Source organism: Erpetoichthys calabaricus, chromosome 9 (assembly GCF_900747795.2).
Source record: "Erpetoichthys calabaricus chromosome 9, fErpCal1.3, whole genome shotgun sequence".
NCBI classification, from domain to species: Eukaryota; Metazoa; Chordata; class Cladistia; order Polypteriformes; family Polypteridae; genus Erpetoichthys; species Erpetoichthys calabaricus.
The window spans coordinates 72176310-72197822 of NC_041402.2; the positions used below are offsets into that span (position 1 = coordinate 72176310).

General features: G+C 36.2%; 1 protein-coding gene across 1 annotated transcript in view; it reads right to left on the reverse strand.

Annotated features, from left to right (window-relative positions):
* cdh16 (cadherin 16, KSP-cadherin) overlaps nucleotides 1-21513 on the reverse strand; it is a 175563-nt gene that overhangs the window by 115543 nt on the left and 38507 nt on the right. Inside the window, exons 6-7 of the mRNA XM_051932212.1 lie at nucleotides 15479-15637; nucleotides 6996-7192 (exon numbers count right to left, since the gene is read on the reverse strand). Coding sequence (XP_051788172.1) covers nucleotides 6996-7192; nucleotides 15479-15637 — 356 coding nt within the window. The remainder of the gene's footprint in view (nucleotides 1-6995; nucleotides 7193-15478; nucleotides 15638-21513) is intronic.

A 21513-nucleotide genomic window follows, 5' to 3' on the forward strand; every position in this document is an offset into this window, starting at 1 on the left:
TTACTACTATTGTCAGATGTAATTTAAGTTATTATTTTAGTTATAGTTAGAGAGTACTATGTTTATATTAGATAGATAGATAGATAGATAGATAGATAGATAGATAGATAGATAGATAGATAGATAGATAGATAGATAGATAGATAGATAGATACTTTATTAATCCCAAGGGGAAATTCCCAAGTTATGTTATGTTATTACAGTTATGTTATCACTTACCTATTGGTCTGGCTTCAATATTGATGTGGTTTTGTTATCACTGTAATGTATATGCATTTTATGTTACACTATTATTTATTAATTATTATTTTTCGTATCTTTATGTGTTTTCTGTTTTGTTCATAATTGTGAATTGTTCCTTTAACTGCATTATTATTCCTTGTGATTTGTGTGTGAAGCCCCTGGAGGCGGGGCCACCCTGACATCACTCCTATGCCCTTTCTCTATCTGACTATTTAAGGTCAGAGCTAAATAAGCTCAAATCAGGAAATCATGGTATTTGTGTTATGAGTATTTATAATTATTTCTTTTTGTTGGATTTATTGGTTTGACTGACTTTCTTGCATTTGATAAAGGGTTATGTCTTCTGGATTGTGATTTGGACTCTATCATGAGCTAGGAGTCCCAAGCACTATATAGTCCCAAAGTAGATAACACTGCCAAAAATGCCCACTGAATGGGTATATCACCATCAAACACATACCATTAATAAGGTCAAGCACTGAATCTTATAACATAAAAGTTTATTCCTCACAAAAAAGCATTTCAATCATAATGAAGCTCCATGGAGCACGAAGACAAGATGGAATTGCCTGTAACAAGAAGGCAATTCAAACTGAACAGTCTCAATACAGAATCCAAAAGCAAGGTCAAGACAAAGAGCAGAAGGTCAAAAAAATCCAGAAAAATCAAAAGGCATAAAGAATTTGCTAAAGTACAAGAACTCACCACTCCAGAAAGCTTTCACAATGAACTGCCAGGAACTGTGGAAGATCCTCCATAATTTGGGTGGAAGGCAGGTCCTGGCAGTGATTGGCAAATGGTCCAGCATCTTTGGAAACCACCCAAAAATACATGGAACATAACAATGGCAGCTTATATACATTGACAAACCAAGAGTAGAGAATGAAACACAAAAACAACATAAAGAATCAAAAATGAACAAAAGAGACAAAAAAAATAATTTGAACCCCAGTCATGTGAGGAACCTTGGCTGAGGCCTGCCACACTCAGACTGACTTATAGGCAACTCTTTTTGACTTTTTATATTGATCTTTTGAGCTACTGTATTTCCTTGTATTGTTTGTAGATTCAAATGCTGTTTTTATTTCAGTTTTGCTCATGTTTGATTCTTTTGTTAATGTTAATATTGTTGTTCATTTAGTTTTCATGTTTTTCTGAATATACTGTTATGTTCTGTGTGTTTTGTGGGTAGATCCCCAAGAGGCATTACTACCTGCCCATCGCCAAAAGGGACTGCCCACAGTTCTATAAAAACTGAGGAAAACCCACAGTCCTTTGTGGTTCACTGAATGCGTGCTTGGTGTTGGTGAATTCTCTAGTGTTTATTGTTTTGCTTTTTGATTTATTGTTGTATTTCTATCTTTGTCACTGTTTTTTTCAACTCTTCTTTTGATTTTTACTTTGGGACTTTGGTTACTTTTGGGGTTGTCTATTTTGAAGGCATTGCCTTTTGTGCTTTTATAGTCTTTGGAGCTTTACTGTTATAGAGCATTTTTGTTGATAATCAATCATTTTATCTTTAAAGATCCCATGTTTTCCCTTTTTCATTACTAATCGAGATGTGATGGTGTTGCCCATTCTAAGTTCATGACAGTATTTTTCTGTTTTTAATTAATAAATAATTTATTTATTTATAAAGGTTCTTTGTTTGCCTTTTTGTACACAAGCCAGGAGCATACAGTCATTCTTGCTCTTGTGAGACTTTTGATATTTTTTGAGACTTTTGTAATTATTAAAGCCAGCTTTCCATTTTTGAGCCTAGCTGGGACAGAACCAGCACTTAGCATTTTGGAGGACACTGGATTGGGGTGGGCCTCTTCTGGGCAAGCTGGTGAAGGTCTTAGCCTGCATTATTTTGCTCTCACTATTTTATTATGTTTTTGGACTCCTAATCATAATAATCACTTACTTATTGAAACTACATTTCATTATTTTCATTTGCAACTTTATTTGATTGGGGTAGCAAGTCCAAGGAGATTAAGGGGACAGAGCGCATTTTGTATTGATGATTCTGGGGGACTGAGGCAGAAGAACTCAAGTATTATTATTTATATTTTGGCTGATGCCTTTATTGAAGGTGACTTACAACATTTGAGATACATTTGGTTACATTTCTTTCTATTTTTCCAATTGGAGTACAAGCAATTGAAGTGATGTGCTAATAGTCACATAGTTTCATAAGCAGGATTTGAGCCCAAAACCTCAGAGCTTGAAGCCCAAGCCATAACCGCTACACCAAAGTTCCTGCGTTGTAGCTCTCTGAGTGAAGTATCTGTGTATTCTTTACACCAGCTACCAGATGGTGAGAATTTAGGCTCACAAGACACTCGGCTTTGTACTATTATTATTGTGTATTTGGATGATGCTTTAAATATGAGTATTTGGTTTCATAAGGGCGGTACGGTGGCGCAGTGGTAGCGCTGCTGCCTCGCAGTTAGGAGACCTGGGTTCACTTCCCGGATCCTCCCTGCGTGGAGTTTGCATGTTCTCCCCATGTCTGCGTGGGTTTCCTCCAGGTGCTCTGGTTTCCTCCCACAGTCCAAAGACATGCAGGTTAGTTGCATTGGCGATCCTAAATTGTCCCTAGTGTGTGCTTGGTGTGTGGGTGTGTGCCCTTCAGTGGGCTGGTGCTCTGCCCGGGGTTTGTTTCCTGCTTTGCGCCCTGTGTTGGATGAGATTGGCTCCAGCAAACCCCGTGACCCTGTAGTTAGGATATAGCGGGTTGGATAATGGATGGATGGATGGTTTCATAAGCAAAATGCTAATTTTAAGAAAACACTACCTCAGTCTTAGAAATAAAACACTACATAGTTTGCAACAAAAATGGATCTGTAAGAATTACAATTTAGAATTCAAATGTATTATATGCTTTGGATAACTGGGTTTCATTCAATAGTTCTTCTACCTTATCCACAAAAACGTGTAGTTTAAGTTAATTGCTAATGCTATGTTGGCTCCTGTATAAGAATAGCTGTATATGAAAGTGGACCCGGTGATAGACTGGCATCCTGACAAGGGCTGTTTCTTGCCTTGTGCCAAGTGCTTTTAGGAAATCTACTGGTGATGCTGAATTTGTGGTGGATCTGAGAATGGAATGCTATGATATGTTATGTTATTCTATATCATGTGATCTGATCTGATGCCAATTTACATTACATCTGATTGTGTTGTGTTATATCTGTGTTTTATTTTTAATTCTCTAATTGAGTGATGCCATAGTTAGTGATGCTGCCTTGCAGGACCAAAGTCCTTACTTGAAATTCAAACTTGAGCCCTGCCTGGATGGAGTTTGGTTATACTCCCTATGGTTGTATAATCTCAAAGATGGCTGGGTTAGGCTGATAGGTGACTCAGAACCGACCTAGTGTGAGACTGACCTGTGGGGGAGTGGTTGCACCTTATGCCTAATTTTGCCATGATAGGCACTAATTTCATTTAATCCCTGAACTGTATAATCCATCCATCCATCCATCCATTTTCCAACCCGCTGAATGTGGTTTGAAAATGGACTGATGAATATTGCTTATTTATTCAACTTTTATTCTAAACTGGTCTGAGTCTGATAATGGTGGTCTGTATAAAAGTTGCTATATAAATGTTTGATTGATTAATAACAGTAATTCCTAATTATCTGTCCCATGACATCTGCATATCACATGTACTCTCATAAATTATAATGGGAACAATTTGGAAACAGAAATGATCAGTCAGTCACACTTTATATACTATTTTAATTGTATATACAAGATGAGTAAGAATAATTCAGTGCATTTAAAATGTGATATAACACAAAGTCAATAGGACAGTTCATGAAAGATCAAGTATAAGGGACCATGAAAAAAGACGCATTTTCGCTTTTAAATATTTAGGTGAATGAGACTAGACATACAGAAGGCTGGACTGAGATAAACAACAGTAAGAGGTAATCCTGGATTTGAAGGGGACAATTAAAATGGTCTGGGTGTCCAAGGCACCTCCAACAGAAGTTGCACCAGACAGAGTTGAGCTGGACAGTACCTGGAGGAGTCCCAAGACCCAGCAGAGGGATTATACTGTAGCTGTTAGATGGTTCATAATTGCATTGAAATTCCTTAGATATATCAACAGCCTGTTGCCAAAGAAAGGATAGCCTAGGCAATTAGAGGTAGTTTGTTGCTATTGCAACCCTCACCCAAATAAATGAATGGAGAGTGAAATGAAAAATCAAGTTTTGAAAACAGAGGACAGCATCAAAGTAGAGGTCTACCCAGAGGGCATTAAAATTGTGTGGCACAACACAGACCTGAATGGGGAAAAAAGGCATAGTTAAGATAAAATTTATTCAATAGTCCTTAATGGCATATTAGTGGCATTTTAAATGGAACACTACAAAAGTGCATCCTAGTTAAGAGATGGTAAGATTAGCTATTAATGAATGACTGGCAGTCTGACACTGCAGGCTGTTTTTGTAGATGAAAGTCTAAGGCAGTTCTGACTAATAGAAAACTTTAAATAACAGACCTAAAGGTCAGAAGTGCACCCTGGTGGACTGAAGTGATGAATGCCTTCAGGATTTTCCCTCAGAGCACTAGGGATGACGATGTTAAAAACACACAGAAGGGATGTCAGATGAGGATCACTTGCAGACTCTGTCTTTGAGCTCCCAACACAATTGTGAGTCAGACAGTGACCAAATCCCCCCAGGGTATCATGACATTAAAAATATTGTTGGTTCTAATCTGTCATGTTGTTTTATTGATGTCAGTGGTCAATGATGTTATGTGGTATAATCAAGAGGACAGGGTACTTAAATTTTAAAGCATAAGTGCTGCTGGTGCCATTTGCACCACCAAGTTACTGTGGAAGGCACATACATGGCCTGTGCTACAGAAAATGCATGTAGATATTGTAATGCTGTAATTATAAAGAGGTCAGTGCTGGTGCATCACCAATCCAGCATTCTGGATTTAAAACTCACATCAGGTTGTTGTCTGTGTGTAATTTTCATGTTCTTTCCTAGTCTGTGCAGATTTCCTCCATCAATCTGGCTTTACTCCACAACCCTAAAGACAAGTGTATTAGATTAATTGGCGTTTCAAAACTGACCTACAGTACTGTATATTGTGTTGTAGATAAGTTGACCCTGGCGCACAGGGTGCAACAATCTATTTTCAAATGGTATGTAAGATGGTTTTTAGCCCCATAGCAATGTCCCTCAGTGAGTGGTGAATTAATAGCCATTCCCTTTGAAGACAGACTGCTGTACTTTAGTTCTCTTTGTCTAGGTGGTTGCATGAAGACAGCGCGATGGAAAACTCTGCAACTAACCAATCAGCAAGGCTTTTATGGGATCCAACTGCTATGAGCCCCCATGCAATGCATCCTTTGCATCCCCCCTATTTGTACCACTGCTGGGATATCCACAGTTGGTTTATGCCTTTTATACTATGTTACCATGAATTTAAGTTAATAGGTTTGAGAATGTTAGGTTATAAAATTAAAGTTGTTTATTAGTTTGTTAAAGGATAAGTTTGGTATCTTTCAAGTCACAATTATTTCTTCACAAACATCTTCGCAAAACTGTGTTCTACAATTAAGCACTTTCTATGCATTAAAAAAGATCTTGCCTGCTCTGGCGCTTTACAATATATATGTGACATGGAGAAAAGGCTTAAAACCTTACCAGATATGTCAATTTTTCATGTCAAACCCGCTCTTGAGTATTAATCAGTGCTTTCTGTGTTTGTGATGCATATTTCTGACAACAAAAAGGATCTGGAAATACTAATTTTATCACAAATTCCTTGTACTTTTTTTCTCATGGTAAGGATATGTTTTCTGTTCACTTCAGCAAAGTCTTGCGTAAATACAGAAGAAAAGCAAAACAAAACTACAAAGAGTGGCACAAAATGTTTACTATGAATCACCCCTAGGGGGATGAAAGGCTGTTACACAGGAAGACTAAGTGCTAAGCTAATTCTTACAGCACATCTTCTTTTGAACTGGCTGGATCTCGCAATATTGCTGTTTATTTGTTCAGAAATGACTAAATGATAAACAGATTTGGTATGTTTTTAAGCTTTTCCTCCAAGCCCCATAGACTACATTGTAAAGTAGCAGTACAGACTAGATATATATTTTTCATTTTATAGAAAGCAATTAATTTCAGAATGCAATTTTGTGTGGCAACTGAATATACTGTATAGCATGTTTGTGAAGAAATAACTTTGACTTGAAAAATACTGAACTTATCAGTTAAAGACCAAAAATGCTCTCTATTGAAATTATATTTAACATAAAGGGATTTATTATTACAATTTTACTTATTTATATAAATTTACATTCTCTAACCTGTTTAATCCAAGTATATGTCATCAGAGGCTGGAGCCAACCCTGGTGGCATTGGGTGCAAAGCAGGAGCCAACCCCAGATAGGATTCAAGTATTTTGCAGGACTCACTTACACTCAAATAGGGCCAATAAGAATTAACATTTAACCTAAAATGCAAGTCTTTGAGATGTGCAATGAAACCAGAACAACAACAGGAAATCCCACACAGACAATTGGATGTGAGATTTAAACACAGGATATGGGATCAAATGTACCACCATGCCACCTGAAAGCAAAACATATCCTGTTTTTACTATTCATATTGGTCAGAACATATATTGAGTGAAAGTTTAAACATATTCTTACATCCTCAGCTCTCATGGTGAAATCCTTCCAATATATGTTTAACTTTTATTGCCATCCCAAAATGAGTAACAACTTACTTGTAAAATCTGCATAGGATAGCTGCCTGCAAGATTCTCCTGGATGTACACTGGCCCGAGTGCAGTCCACGTGTTTTCAACAATTTCAACTAATACAACACCAGTGCTGGACAGTGCCATGGGACCACCTGCCATGTCTTTTACTTGAACAGTTAGGTTGTAGATATCTACCTTTTCTGGATCTAGAAAAAGGTTGCCTGCAAGAAACAAAAACAAAAACTTAAAATTTTCTTTGGTCCAGAGTTCAACAGATTTAATCTTTGCTTAAACTCTTCCATCAAATTAAAACAAAATTTGATGTGGGGTTTAAATATACTGTATGCCATATTACATTTTCATTATTGTTTACTAAGCCAAATAGTTTTACATCTTTTTATTATTACTGTGCACGGAAGAAAAAAATAAATTAGAACTTTAGATGACTAATAGGGTAATCATATCACAAAATGATATAAGTATGGTAGGAAGCTAATTTAATACACTGGATCATTCTCATCTATTTTTATGGGCATTTGTTTGCTATTTCAATATAGTTCTTCTAAATAATAAAATGTTACATTCTGTACTGGTAATCAACTTATAAACATCATCCTCCTCAACCTTCTCACCAGTATTGGGCAGGCAGTGTGGCCTAACAGAGACATGTTGGATTGTAAGCTACAAGGTGGCCATTTCAACCACTGAGTATCTGTTACAGTGTTACCCAGAGTAAGTCAATTATCTTGTCAGTCTTCCTTTAAAAAAATAGAAACTGTTTGTAATTTTCAAAATAAAAAGATGTGCAATAGAAAAGGGGCTATGTCAATAAAGATGTATTAATTGTGTGTCTTCTACATACAAATAGTTTAAAGACATCAAAGTCCTCTCTTTTTTTACATTACTTAAGAACATTACTCATTGGTGGCAAAATGGTGCAGCATGAGTGTTCACATCTCCATAGTCATGGCTTCTGATTCTGGCCCAGGCACTATTTATGGTCAAAGAATGAACAATAACCTTGCATTTACAATGGCGTTCTGTCATTATTTGATAGTGGTTGCTGTAAAAGGTGATATATAAAATAACAATTAATTGACTAGCAAATTGATGACTGTTTTTTTAAAGAAGAAAGCACTACATAAAATATTGATTGATGGACAATTACAGGATATATCATTTTATGTATAAAGTTGTTCAAAGTAAATACTTTATTGAATATTTAATGTGACTATAACCAAAACTGGGTCTTGCCCTTTCTATTCACTTGTTCTCTACCTGAGATCACAGCCAAGAGCTGTGCTGTTAAATAAACAACAACCTGAGGCAAAGAAAACCTTCTCTACTCTGTTGTCAGAGTCTTAACGACAAGGAAGTGCTGTCATACTACTGTAACAGGCTCACAGGTGGCATGTTGCAATGGTTTGACCACCAACCTTTTTCATTCTCTCCCCGCTCCAATTTGGTTTTCTCAGCACAGGACAGAGACCTCAGAGACCACTGTATCCATGATCTGGTCTTGTTTAGTATGTACTGCTTTTAATATATTATCTGCCATTGAAAGTGCCACCATGGGCTGACTGAACACAGAGGTCCTGATTGGATAAGCCAAAGAGAAATCTTCTGTAATGTCAGCACATATTGTAGCAAGCTTACATGTTGAACACCAGGGCCAGCTGCTTATTCTTGGTGACCCTTCCAAACTGGCTGTCTGAGATTTGTAATGTACCATGGTGTACCAATCTCCCCCACCACAGAGATATGATATACGTAGGCCACTGAATTCCAATCCAAGTCCTAGACGTGCCCCTGTGCCCGCTGCAGGTTTATATTCCAACCAGTTTCATAATTGGTCAGTTATTTTACCTCAAATTGGCCTCTTTGTTTAATTAGCTGCTCCTTTCTCTTCTCTTATGCTGCATTTACAAAAACGCAGTAGTGTGAGACTTTCATTCATAATAAATATAGAAATACATGTATTTTTGTTATAGTTTCCATTTCTTTACTCTCTTTTGCTATTTTCCTGTTAATTCACATTTTATTCCTGTGGAGTTTGCTCCCTTAATAGTATCTTCATAATGACCATTATCAGCAGGTGGAACAGATAACAGGGGAAAAGACTGAATACTGAAAGGCAGCAGCTACTTCTGTGTCTTTGACCCTCTTCCTTGATTATTAAGAAATAATGGATCAAATGAACAGAACAGCTAGAAAATTGGTATTCAAGTGAAAAAGTGGTAATCAAACAATCAAAATGGTGATGATGAATGTGAAAATCTTAAAAAAGTAAGATAATAAAAAGCTAACTTATCTCCATATAATACAAATAAATGCTACCATCCAATACAATTTAGCAAATTTAGCATTATAGTTTCTGTTGTTACGTCTTTCACCATTCTGTATAATTTCCCCTAATGTATCCTTTGTTTATCATTAATTGTCATTATTAGGATACTATTAAGAGCATAAACTCCACAGAGAAATGGTGAATTAATAGGACCTGATAATGCAGAGTTAAGAACCTAAATCTATGGAAGAAGCTCACATATTCCTAAATGTATTAGGAATGTAAATCTCACACTGCTCTTTTGTAAGTGTAGAATAAGAGAAAAAAAAATCATTCAAATTAGTAAGAGGGAAGAAGACTCACTGATTGGACAACAGGTTGGAAAAAAACCCTGCAGCCACTGGGATTGAAATCTAACTAACCCCAGCAATCACCTGTATGACCTATGAAACATTTAGGCCACTAAAGGAGCCAACATATGATCATTCAGGTATTTTTATAAGGACTGCCATAAAGGAGACAAACAGGGACAACGTCTGTGGGTGAGAAGAAAATCAAATGCCCATTTCCTCTCCATTGTCAGGAAGTAGTTGGCAGGAAGAAGAACCATTACCCTGATAAAAACGTGTTCATATGCCTGTGTTTTATTGCCACCAGAGTATATTAAAGAACCAAGGATGCTTACTTTGGGGTCAGAAGATCTTATGAGCACATCATAAAGGGGCTGAAAGCTAAAGATTCTGTCAGTATTGTCCTGAGGAAGTACAGTACTGTGCAAAAGTTTTAGGCAGGTGTGAAAAAATGCTGTAAACAAAGAATGCTTTCAAAAATGGAAGTGTTAATCATTTATTTTCATCAATCAACAAAATGCAGTGAATGAACAAAAGAGAAATCTAAATCAAATCAATATTTGGTGTGACCACCCTTTGCCTTCAAAACAGCATCAATTCTTCTAGGTACACTTGCACACAGTTTTTGAAGGAACTTGGCTGGTAGGTTGTTCCAAACATCTTGGAGAACTAACCACAGATCTTCTGTGGATGTAGGCTTCCTCACATCCTTCTGTCTCTTCATGTAATCCCAGACACACTCGATGATGTTGAGATCAGGGCTCTGTGGGGTCCATACCATCACTTCCAGGACTTCTTGTTCTTCTTTACGCTGAAGATAGTTCTTAATGACTTTGGCTGTATGTTTGGGGTCGTTGTCCTGCTGCAGAATAAATTTGGGGCCAATCATACGCCTCCCTGATGGTATTGCATGATGGATAAGTATCTGCCTATATTTCTTAGCATTGAGAACACCATTAATCCTGACCAAATCTACGACTCCATTTGCAGAAATGCAGCCCCAAATGTTCAAGGAACCTCCACCATGCTTCACTGTTGCCTGCAGACACTCATTATTGTACCGCTCTCCAACCCTTTGACAAAGAAACTGCCTTCTGCTACAGCCAAATATTTCAAATTTTGACTCATCAGTCCAGAGCACCTGCTGCCATTTTTCTGCACCCCAGTTCCTATGTTTTCGTGCATACTTGAGTCGCTTGGCCTTGTTTTCACGTCGGAGGTATGGCTTTTTGGCTGCAACTCTTCCATGAAGACCACTTCTGGCCAGACTTCTCCGGACAGTAGATGGGTGTACCTGGGTCCCACTGGTTTCTGCCAGTTCTGAGCTGATGGCACTGCTGGACATCTTCCAATTTCGAAGGGTAATAAGCTTGATGTGTCTTTCATCTGCTGCACTAAGTTTCATTGGCCGACCACTGCGTCTATGATCCTCAACGTTGCCCGTTTCTTTGTGCTTCTTCAAAAGAGCTTCAACAGCACATCTTGAAACCCCAGTCTGCTTTGAAATCTTTGTCTGGGAGAGACCTTGCTGATGCAGTATAACTACCTTGTGTCTTGTTGCTGTGTTCAATCTTGCCATGACATGAAACTGTCTTCCACAGCCTCGACTTGGTAGCAGAGTTTGGCTGTTCCTCACCCAGTTTTAAGCCTCCTACACAGCTGTTTCTATTTCAGTTAATGACTGTGTTTCAACCTACGTGTGACATTGATGATCATTAGCACCTGTTTGGTATAATTGCTTGATCATACACTGGACTATAATCCTACAAAATCCCTGACTTTGTGCAAGTGTACCTATAAGAATTGAGGCTGGTTTGAAAGCAAAAGGTAGTAACACCAAATATTGATTTGATTTAGATTTTTCTTTTGTTCACTCACTTTGCATTTTGTAAATTGATAACAATAAACAATCATTATTTATATTTCTGAAAGCATTCTTTGTTTACAGCATTTTTTCACACCTGCCTAAAACTGTTGCACAGTACTGTATATGCTATTAAACAGGATTTTTTCCACTTGGAATCCCAAACCTTTGTTGACTTAAAACAGTATTATGATGGATTCTGTTTATATATTACTACAGAGCTGATCCTGGATCAATGGAGGCAGTGACAAGAAAAACATGTGAAAGTATGCATATTTCGATGATTTCTTCTTGTTTTCTTTCCCATATTATAAATTCACTTTTCAATTTTCACTCTCCACTTCTAAAACATTCATTCAAGTTAAGTTGTTGCCACTTGATTCCTCCATGATCTTTTGCATCCAGATCCTTCACATCTTCCTTTCTCAAAAACCAGTTTGCAGATGACAAGATGGTGGTGGGTCTCATTAAGAACAAAGACGTCTCCACATACATGGCAGAGGTGGTGAGACTGGCTGCATGGTGTAAGTGCAATAATAATTATAATATTAATTCATTTTATTTAAAGGCACCTTTCATGGCAACCAAGGACACCTTACAATAAGTAAAGGAAAAATTTATAATAAAAATAATTAAAATAAAATAACATTATAAAACTATGGTCATAAAGTGAAAAAAACATACAGTCAAAAAACAAAATCAGATAAGTTTTAAGCCTAGATTTGAAGTTGGGATGTGACACAATGCTCTGGATATCTTGAGGGAGGAAGTTCCAAAGATGAGGAGTAATGAAGCTAAAGGATCTATACCCCATGGTAGATAAACGAGCAGAAGGCATAGCAAGGAAATTTGAATAAGAAGATCTAAGAGTAGGAGCAGGTATATAGATGTACAAGATCTGAGAGATATGGAGGTGCCAGATTATGAGGAGCTTTGAATATTAATGGCAAAATCTTGAAATCAATACGATATTTCACAGGAAGTCAATGGAGTTTACAAAGAACCGGAGTAACAAGTTCTATGGAGGTGGTTCTGATGATTCATGAGCAGCAGAATTTTGAACCAGCTGAAGCCTATGCAAAAGCTTGCGAAGAAGATCAACCAACACAGAATTACAGTAATCAATGCAAGATGTTATCAAAGCATGTACAAGGACAGCAGTACTATTAGGTGTAAGAAATGGAAAAGGCGGTTTATATTGTGAAGGTGAAAATATACAGACTGGGTAATACTGTTAATATGTGCTTTGAAAGATAAATTGCTGTGAGAAAAAGGAGAAACTACAGAACTATATGTCAAGGAAAAATTGTCAAGTCTGGCAAGAGTAGATTTAGTACCAATGAGGAGAACCTCAGTTTCATCATTGTTAAGTTTGAGAAAGCAGAGGAGAACCAGTCTTTTATTTCAGCAAGACAATCAGTGAGGATGATAGGAGGAGAGGTAGAATAAAGCTTAGTAGACAAATTAAACTGAATACCAAATCTCCTAAAAATATTGCCAAGTGGTAGAAGTAGATAGTAAATAGAAGAGGACCCAAAATAGAGCCCTGGGGAACACCACTGGCAACTGAGGTGGCTGCGATCTAAAATTCCCAAGCTGAACAAACTGGGTATGACCAGAGAAACATGAAGACAAAAAGCTAGCTAAAAATCATCAGTCTAGTTACCGGTGAGCAGCAGCGACCAGCCCCGCCAGCATTTACTCAAGCCAGAATATGCTCACGCCAGCAAGGGCCTGTTCTATTATTTCTCTGCTACTCAAAGTGTTGGAATGAAGAGCTGTTTTCTCAGATAATTTGAATATAAGCTTGCCTCTTGTCAATGTATGCAGTGTGTTTGTCATCTGAAATTCTGAACACTGTTTTTTTGGGCTTCACAGATGTTATGAAAGCAATAAACATAAGCCTTTCATGGGATAACCGACTACACTTAACCAGCTTGTTACTTATATTCCTATCCAAATCATATATACATATACTGTATATAAAATAGCAGCGGCCCTAGCACTGACCCCTGTGTAATAACACTTTTAACATCAGCCAATTTTAATAAGGTTCTTCATACCATCACCCTCTGCTTCCTGTGCCTGAGGCAATTCTGCACCCATCCAGAAACATCAACCTGAACTGCCACTTTTTTAGTTTGATGCCCAACCTCTCATGTGGCACCTTATTAAATGCTTTCTGAAAGTCAAGATAAATAGTATCATATGCTCCACTTTGATCATGTCCTTTTGATACTGTTATTTTATACATGTGCTTCTTCTATAATGCAGGCATTGAAAGAGCTTCAGACTGTATTTCAATCATTACAGACTATGGTTGTGGAGGCTTGAACCTAAACCAGAAACACCAGGTAGAAAGCAGCTCTATTTAATTTTGATCCCTTAATTTCAGTCAGGAAGTAATAATTTCACTCTACTCTCACCACAAAACAATAAACCTGAACTTAAAACAACTTGAAAAACACCCTATTGGTTAAAAAACATTTTCCAAAGTAACAATACAGCTGCTAGCCCACATGACAAAGGAAATAAAGCAATTGGAAGAAAGCTTAGCTTGTCTGTCTGACTAATTAGGCACCACTTTATTTATTTATTTATTATCAGTTATTCTACTTTAGGGACTGCAGCTTAAATTAGTCTATGAGTTATGGGACACAAGACTAAAAATGCTGTTGACTTTTTTTCCCCCTTCCTCTCACTGCTGATTCATGAAAATGAAAAAGATGGATAGGTCATATTTTCCAAAAGAACCTGGGCTGTGGTAGGGCTGCTTATTTGTCCTATGTGTTTGACATCTTGGGTGGAATTAAAGTATGAGCTGGCACTTCCTTCTGTCCTCCAGATTATTAATATTATATATATATATATATATATATATATATATATATATATATATATATATATATATATATATATATATATATAAGAATATGTGATACAGGGTAGAAGTATATGGTAAGCTGAAATTCTAGAAAAGGACTGCAAAACACTAGTCACTGTACAATTTATATAGCAACAGCACTACCATTCATTTAAGAATCTTGGTCTTTGTTTCAAAAACATGCACGGCATGGTCATTTTCCAAATGTACTTGCTTTTTTAGGCCTTGTGTTAAAATACACATAATTTTAAAATAAAGCATGCTTTGTGACCTAGTCTCTATTTCTTCTTTTTCTTCAATCATTTACCTTTGCTGGTGTGAAAGAATAAGAAGTTTAATGCCTGACTACCAACCTTTTGTGTTTAGTTTAACTGTTTATCACAAGAAACTGGAAACCCTTTAAAGTCAACTACCTGTGCTACCTGTCTAAGATGGGTTGAATTCTAAGTAATCAACGTAGACCACACATTAACATTTGCAGTGAACCATGAAATGCATATGTCTCTGGTATATGCCATTTGGTATGGGATTCATAAAAGAGGTGGTAATGTTTGTGAGGCGCAATCTATTGGAATGACAGATGAAATGTATTTTATTACTATAAATGTTTGTGATGCACTATCTTATGGAATGATAGAGACATAGCAACTGGACAAACACACAGACAGACACACAGATATATATTGTTTTATTAAGATAGGTGATCCTTATTAGATTGTACCAAATCTGGAATTACCTGTTTTAGTACAGTGCAATTAACTGTTATTACAGTGTACTAAATAACTTGAGTAATGGTCCAGACAATGATATGTGTGTATCTTTAAGTATATTGTTATTCAAGTTACTGTAAATGCACAATAATAATACTTAAATACAGTATCGTTTGGCAAGTACAATGTATGTACTGTATATGGTAAAATGGACAAAAAGGAATATGATGTCACATAACCCCTAAATGTCATGCAAAATGACAATTTCCTCACAAGGTTTAATAAAGTATATCAAAACAGAAATAAATCGAAAAATCATACGTCAAATTTTGTTCTCTTTAGGTATTTAGATACAGATATGTGTAGCATTCTTAATGACTATTAACACTTCCATAGTAATGATTCTACTTGCCATTTTCAGTCAGAGACATAGAACCGCTGTTGGGGTCAAGAAAAAACACATGGCTATCTGTTGTTTCAGGAGTCTGCTGAATTATGCTGTAGCGGAGATCTCCATTTAAGGTTTCTGGGTCATCGAGATCTATAGCATGAAGTTTCATAAATGGAACTCCTAGTGGAAAAAAGATGTGGTATATTTAATCACGTTGAAACCTGAAATGTACATCCTGACATTCATCTTCTACTCCTGGTGTTTGCATTTCAGGATTGTGGGGAACCAACTCTGAAAGTAATACTGGTAAAAAGGAAGGAGCTCCCATGTACTTGCTGACAATTTAAATTTACTATTTATACCAACAGAAATCAAATATAAACTAAAGAAATCCAGAAAAGGATGTCAACCTATTGCAATGCATATTCAGTCACACTCACTCATTTGGGCCAATTTAAAGTGCCATTTTTTAGAATATAAGAGAAAATCAAAACGGACACGAAGAGAAGATGCAACCTCTGTATACAGTATACATTATAATGAGCCCAGGCTTTGGGAGTTCTGAGGCACCAGTACTAACCTATGTACCATCACAACACTCTTCACACCGGTGTAAACTGTCACTTGTTAACTCTGTAAACCTGTTAGCTGTTTTGAGTTTAGAGCAGAATCAAGGCCTTAGCTGCTGTAAGCATTTCATTTCATTTTCATTTCATAGATAGTTTTACAATTACTTGTAAATAAATTACTTTTTCAACTGTTGTAATAAGAATGTGCTTGTTGTGTTAACATGGCATACATACAAGTACGGTACATTCACTTATTAGATAAGAAAGCATAACTTACTTGGAGCAATTAATGTTAAGTATTTAATCCCGATGTTGATAACATTTACCATACCTACCCTTTTTATAACAAAACAGCTATAGATTGTCTTATACAAATACAGTCATTCATTCATGGATCCAGTTTTTAATCTGCATATCCAACTTAGGGTCACAGGGAACCAGTGGCACTGAGCATAACACAGGAACCAACAATGTGGAGGGCACCACTCCATCCCAGGGCACACACACTCAATTTGCAGTAAAACATTTAAGACATGTTCTCAACAGACAGTATGAAAACAGAGCCCCTGGGGTGATCTGTCTATATTCAATGTGTATTGTACATGACAGGTGTAAGGCATATTATTTAATCATTCCATCTAGCCTCTGGTGGATATGGATTTCCAGGTTAAATATTTCAGCACGCTTACAGTTAATACACAATGAGTATGAATATTAAATAAAGCAGAGTCTAAGATGAGCTCAGGGACAAGCACATATTTTAAGTGAAAAGTTTCCTCTGCTTATTAATACATAATATATTCTTTGTATTTCATTGCTTAAATGCATTTGGAAAAAAACAATGCCAGTGCTAGGCACTGGAAAATAAAATCAATGTTCATTAAAATAACTGTCTATGTTTCTAGATGTCTTGTATAAGAACAATTACCTTCAACTGGCTGGAATAAGTGAGCACAGACTCATTAGAGTATTCATTAATGGAACTTTCCATTGGTGGCAGGTGTTTCATTTATGTCAGCTATTTTATTTCAAGAAAAAGCTGCTTCCACTACATCCTGTCATCATTCATGAATTTTATATTTATTCCAGTTCATAAAAAATAAATGAATTCAATGTATTCAATGTATAACAAGAAACAAATATTATGTACGCAAACATGAGTAAATTATATAGTTGCAAATGTGTTTATTAGTGTTAATGTTTGTGCTTATTAAAGTCATCAGTTTGTAGCCATAAAACTCATCAGGAAAATTCAGTGTCAATTCAGTACCAATTTATAAATTCTTTTACAAATCATATTCAACATTAGAGCAGCAATGTTCTTATTGTTTTAACATTACACATTATTGACTCTGATGTTTATTAGGGCAGTAGTAATGTACTGTACATCTGCTAATGGAAACAAATGGAGTATGAAAATGGGGACGTTATAAACAAAACCAAAGGATTTCAACTAAATTATAATTCACTTCTCATTTTAATCAAGCAAGTTCAAATGATCAATTTTATCAAAACACAAGAGATACAAGAGACTGAAAAAAAAAACAAAATACAAGAGAAAGGTAAAAAGTATTCATTTTTGTGTATTCAACTGTCACAGATTTTACTCACATAAAATACATTTTTCTGTGTTAAGGAAAGTTATCTTCGGAGTTTCAAATTATAACTAAACATAAAATCAGTGAGTAGGAAGAACCCAGTAATGTAAAGCATATGTGTGCACATTAAAGATGGAAACACAGACCATAGCTTTAAAAATTCACTCAAACAAAAGTGAAAATACATACTGTATAATAGCTTATAAATTTATATTATTATAGATAAATAAATGATTTTGTACTTGAGTATTATTGTAAAAGTTAAATAAACAGAATGTGCTACTTATCTAACTAGATCTAACTGGTCTTAAACCCTGGTCTACCTGCTCTTCAAATAAAAAATGATTAGAAGCTATCAAAGCAGCATTCGGTGCACACCTATGCACCCATTCACACAAACAAAATCAATGTATAGGATCTGATTAACCTAATATGTTTTTTGGATAAGGAGGGAAGTGTGAAAACATATGGAGAACTTACAAACTTGACTCAAAAAATGACCCTGTTCACTGAAGTTGTGAGGCAGCAGCAACCCACCCTGACTGCAAGAGCCACATGCAGACACTATAAACCCAGCTCACATTGAGAATGCCTTGAGAGTCTACTGTCATCAGCCCCTTTGCTGGCACTCAAGAATATTAATTGAATTTTCATCTTTCATTATACAGAGAAGCTGAATACACTTGAATCACACAAATGTGGTTTTAATTTATGTGCATCCATTTTGCTTCACAGACATGCAGAGAAAATGCCAGCACCATTTGCTGAGATTCTACTGCATAACAAATGCATTTCAAGGTTACTAGCAAGAAGGTTTCAATCACACTGACTGTATTAGAATGACAAAATAGCATGCCATCATTATTATTCATAATACCCATCTGAGTTAATAATGAATCCTTTTATTAGCTCAATGGCTAACCTGCCTTTATTCATTAGAGCCTGTGCATGTAGTACAAGGACCCTATTTGTTTTCATAGCCATTTTTTTTCTTTTATTTTGCTCTCCTGTTTGCGATAACCCCTCTGTAGCAGGTTTGGTATAACCTTTCAACATATCAGCTGAATTAAGCAATTGGTAAGTATTTGAAACCACATAAATCATTTTTATCAGCTTTCTTGTTTTGGTGGTTCTGGCAGGTTTCTTTTTATTCTTTCAAAGTATCTGCAAGGCGCACATTAACCAATATGTGCAGTTTGATGGCTTGGTGCTTGAAAGATCTCTAAACCAGGGGTCGCCAACTCCGGTCCTGGAGGAGCATGTGGCTGCAGGTTTTCATTCTAACCCTTTTTTAATGAGTGCCCTGTTTGTGCTGCTAATTAACTTCTTGTGAATTCATTTTAATTGAATTGCCTTTTTAAGATTTGCTCCCCTGAATTTCTTCATTGTTCCTCAGAATTGCTTCATTTCTTTCCTTAAATGGCACCCAAACAGAAATGAAATGTGACGTGAGGGAGCCAACAGAACACCAACTAAGTCAAGGCCTCAAACTCCAACCAATTTCATTCCAACCAGCTGCTTAATGAGGTGCCAATTTTTGTCATTAATTAATCTCGTTCTTTAATACCATGGCTTGTTGCTGCCCTCATGGTGCATTAGCAGACATTTCTGAAATTGTTGATTTTCTCTTTCTAAGAGCACTGTTAAAATGTTTTGGGGACCTGAGCAGACCAACATTCCTGAGACCTTCATCTTCTTTATTTTCAGATATTGTATGATGAACACCAGCTGTTTTGACTCATTTTGTATCTCATTATTGTTTGGATGCTAATTAAGGAAAAAGAAACAATTAAGGGGTCTGAGTCTTCAAGAGCAAGTCAATTAAAATTAGTTCAAAAGAAGTTAATTAGCTGCAAAAACAGGTCACTCATTAAGAAAAGGGTTGGAATAAAAACCTGCAGCCATGGTGGTCCTCCTGGACCAGAGTTGGCGACTCCTGCTCTAAACGGAAATACATGATGTTCGCCTGTTTTGTTTATTTAATTTTCAGTTCTTTGCCTTAAATAACCTTATATATTGCGAGCAGAATATTGACTACAAAATCTATGTGTTATTTAACCACTATTATTTCATTCCTTCAGCTGACTCAAAAAATTAGGGAGATGTATTACCAATTAAGAATGAAACGCTAATGTGAAAAAACAGAGTTTACCTAATGACACATTTTTAATTTAAGAATGTATTATTTTGGTAAACAGATGGAGGCAGTGAGTAAATAACTGGAAAATTCACTGTTTCTGAATGTTTATGTTATAGCGTTATGGTACAGCTAGAATTTCATCACTAGCTTCTTATGGCCTTGCCAGGGTTTAATCCCTTACTCTAATTTATTTTCTCTTTATTCATGCATTTAGTATTCTGAATATTACTGTGTAACTTATGTTTTTGTTTTCTTTCTTTTTGCATTTTATTATTTCTTAATGAATATCATTTAAATTAATATTCTTGTATTATCTTGTTTTAACTGTGGTGGGTTGGCACCCTGCCTGGGATTGGTTCCTACCTTGTGCCCTGTGTTGGCTGGGATTGGCTCCAGCAGACCCCCCGTGACCCTGTGTTCGGATTCAGCGGGTTGGAAGATGGATGGATGGATCTTGTTTTAATCATGCATTTATTAGTTCTTTATCTTATGGCTTTTAGTAAACTGTATGTTGACCCTAAGTGGGTGGGCTGTCCATCTCTGACATCGAGGGACAGCTTTCAGTCTTGATAATATAACTTTTATAACATAACTCTGCCCATGAGAACGAAAAATCAAAAGAGGTTTCCTTAATATATTTTTGGCTTGTCCTAGACAACAATGAGATCAGAAAAAAAAGAAAAATGGAGACATGATCTTCTGGCTGATGCTTCACAGATTTTTCTCCTGACAAAAAAATACCTCGGTATTCTCACCTCCTATTCTCTCTCCTATTCAGTTTCAGCTGATATCCCAGCAAAGTCACATGGTGGGCTAAGATTTTCCAAGTAGTGTCTTGACATTTGTTTTACAATTTGAAAGTATTTACATTGCATGCTTAGTAATATATGGTGAAATGTATGGACAGTTGTTTGTGGTAAAAAAAACAGTTTACTATAATTACAAAATTGTAGCCCTTCCTTCTAAATAACAATGCTACTTGCTCTAATTTATACTGTGCTCCAATTCGATCATACTCAGTCTGGAAGAAAAGGCAAGCAGTGTGGCATAGTGGTTAAGACTTTAGAGTTCAAGCTCTGTGTTTGCTGATTCAAATACCACTACTGACGCCAGGTGACCCTGTGCAAGTCAATTTTTCTGCCTACACTCCAATTGGAAAAACAAAAGAAATGTAACGAATCATATCTCAAATATTGTAAGCCACCTTGAATGAAGGTGTCAGTCCTGCGATTAGTAAAAAATATGAAGTCTTCAAAGCTTCAAAGAGGGTAAAACAGGACTAGAAGGAGATTGCACAAAATATACCATGCTTTTCATACCAATTTCTCAATTTTCACTCATTTTACCTCAGTTGTATCTTGTGTCTCGTTTTTCTCTGAAGATATTTTTTATAAAGAATTTTAGGAGAAACATCTGTGACAAAATTGATTCTTAAATGAAACATAAATGAGAATCTATTTAAAGTTTCATGAGCCATCAACGATCAACCTTTGAGCAGTAAAATTTTCCTATGGGAGAGGCCTCAAGCCAGGGCTGAAGATATAATAATAATTAGTTCTTACATGCATGTTTTTGTGCTTTTTGCGTCTGCAAATCATATTTCCATGTTTTATTTTAAATTTTGGCCTTTTTTCTTAAAAGTTGATTTTGGCTAACGTCTTGTTTTTAATGTTTGTCACATTACCTATTAATGACTTCATGGTAGAAATGCTGTGAAGATTTTGTCTTGTCCCATGGCTTGGATATTCA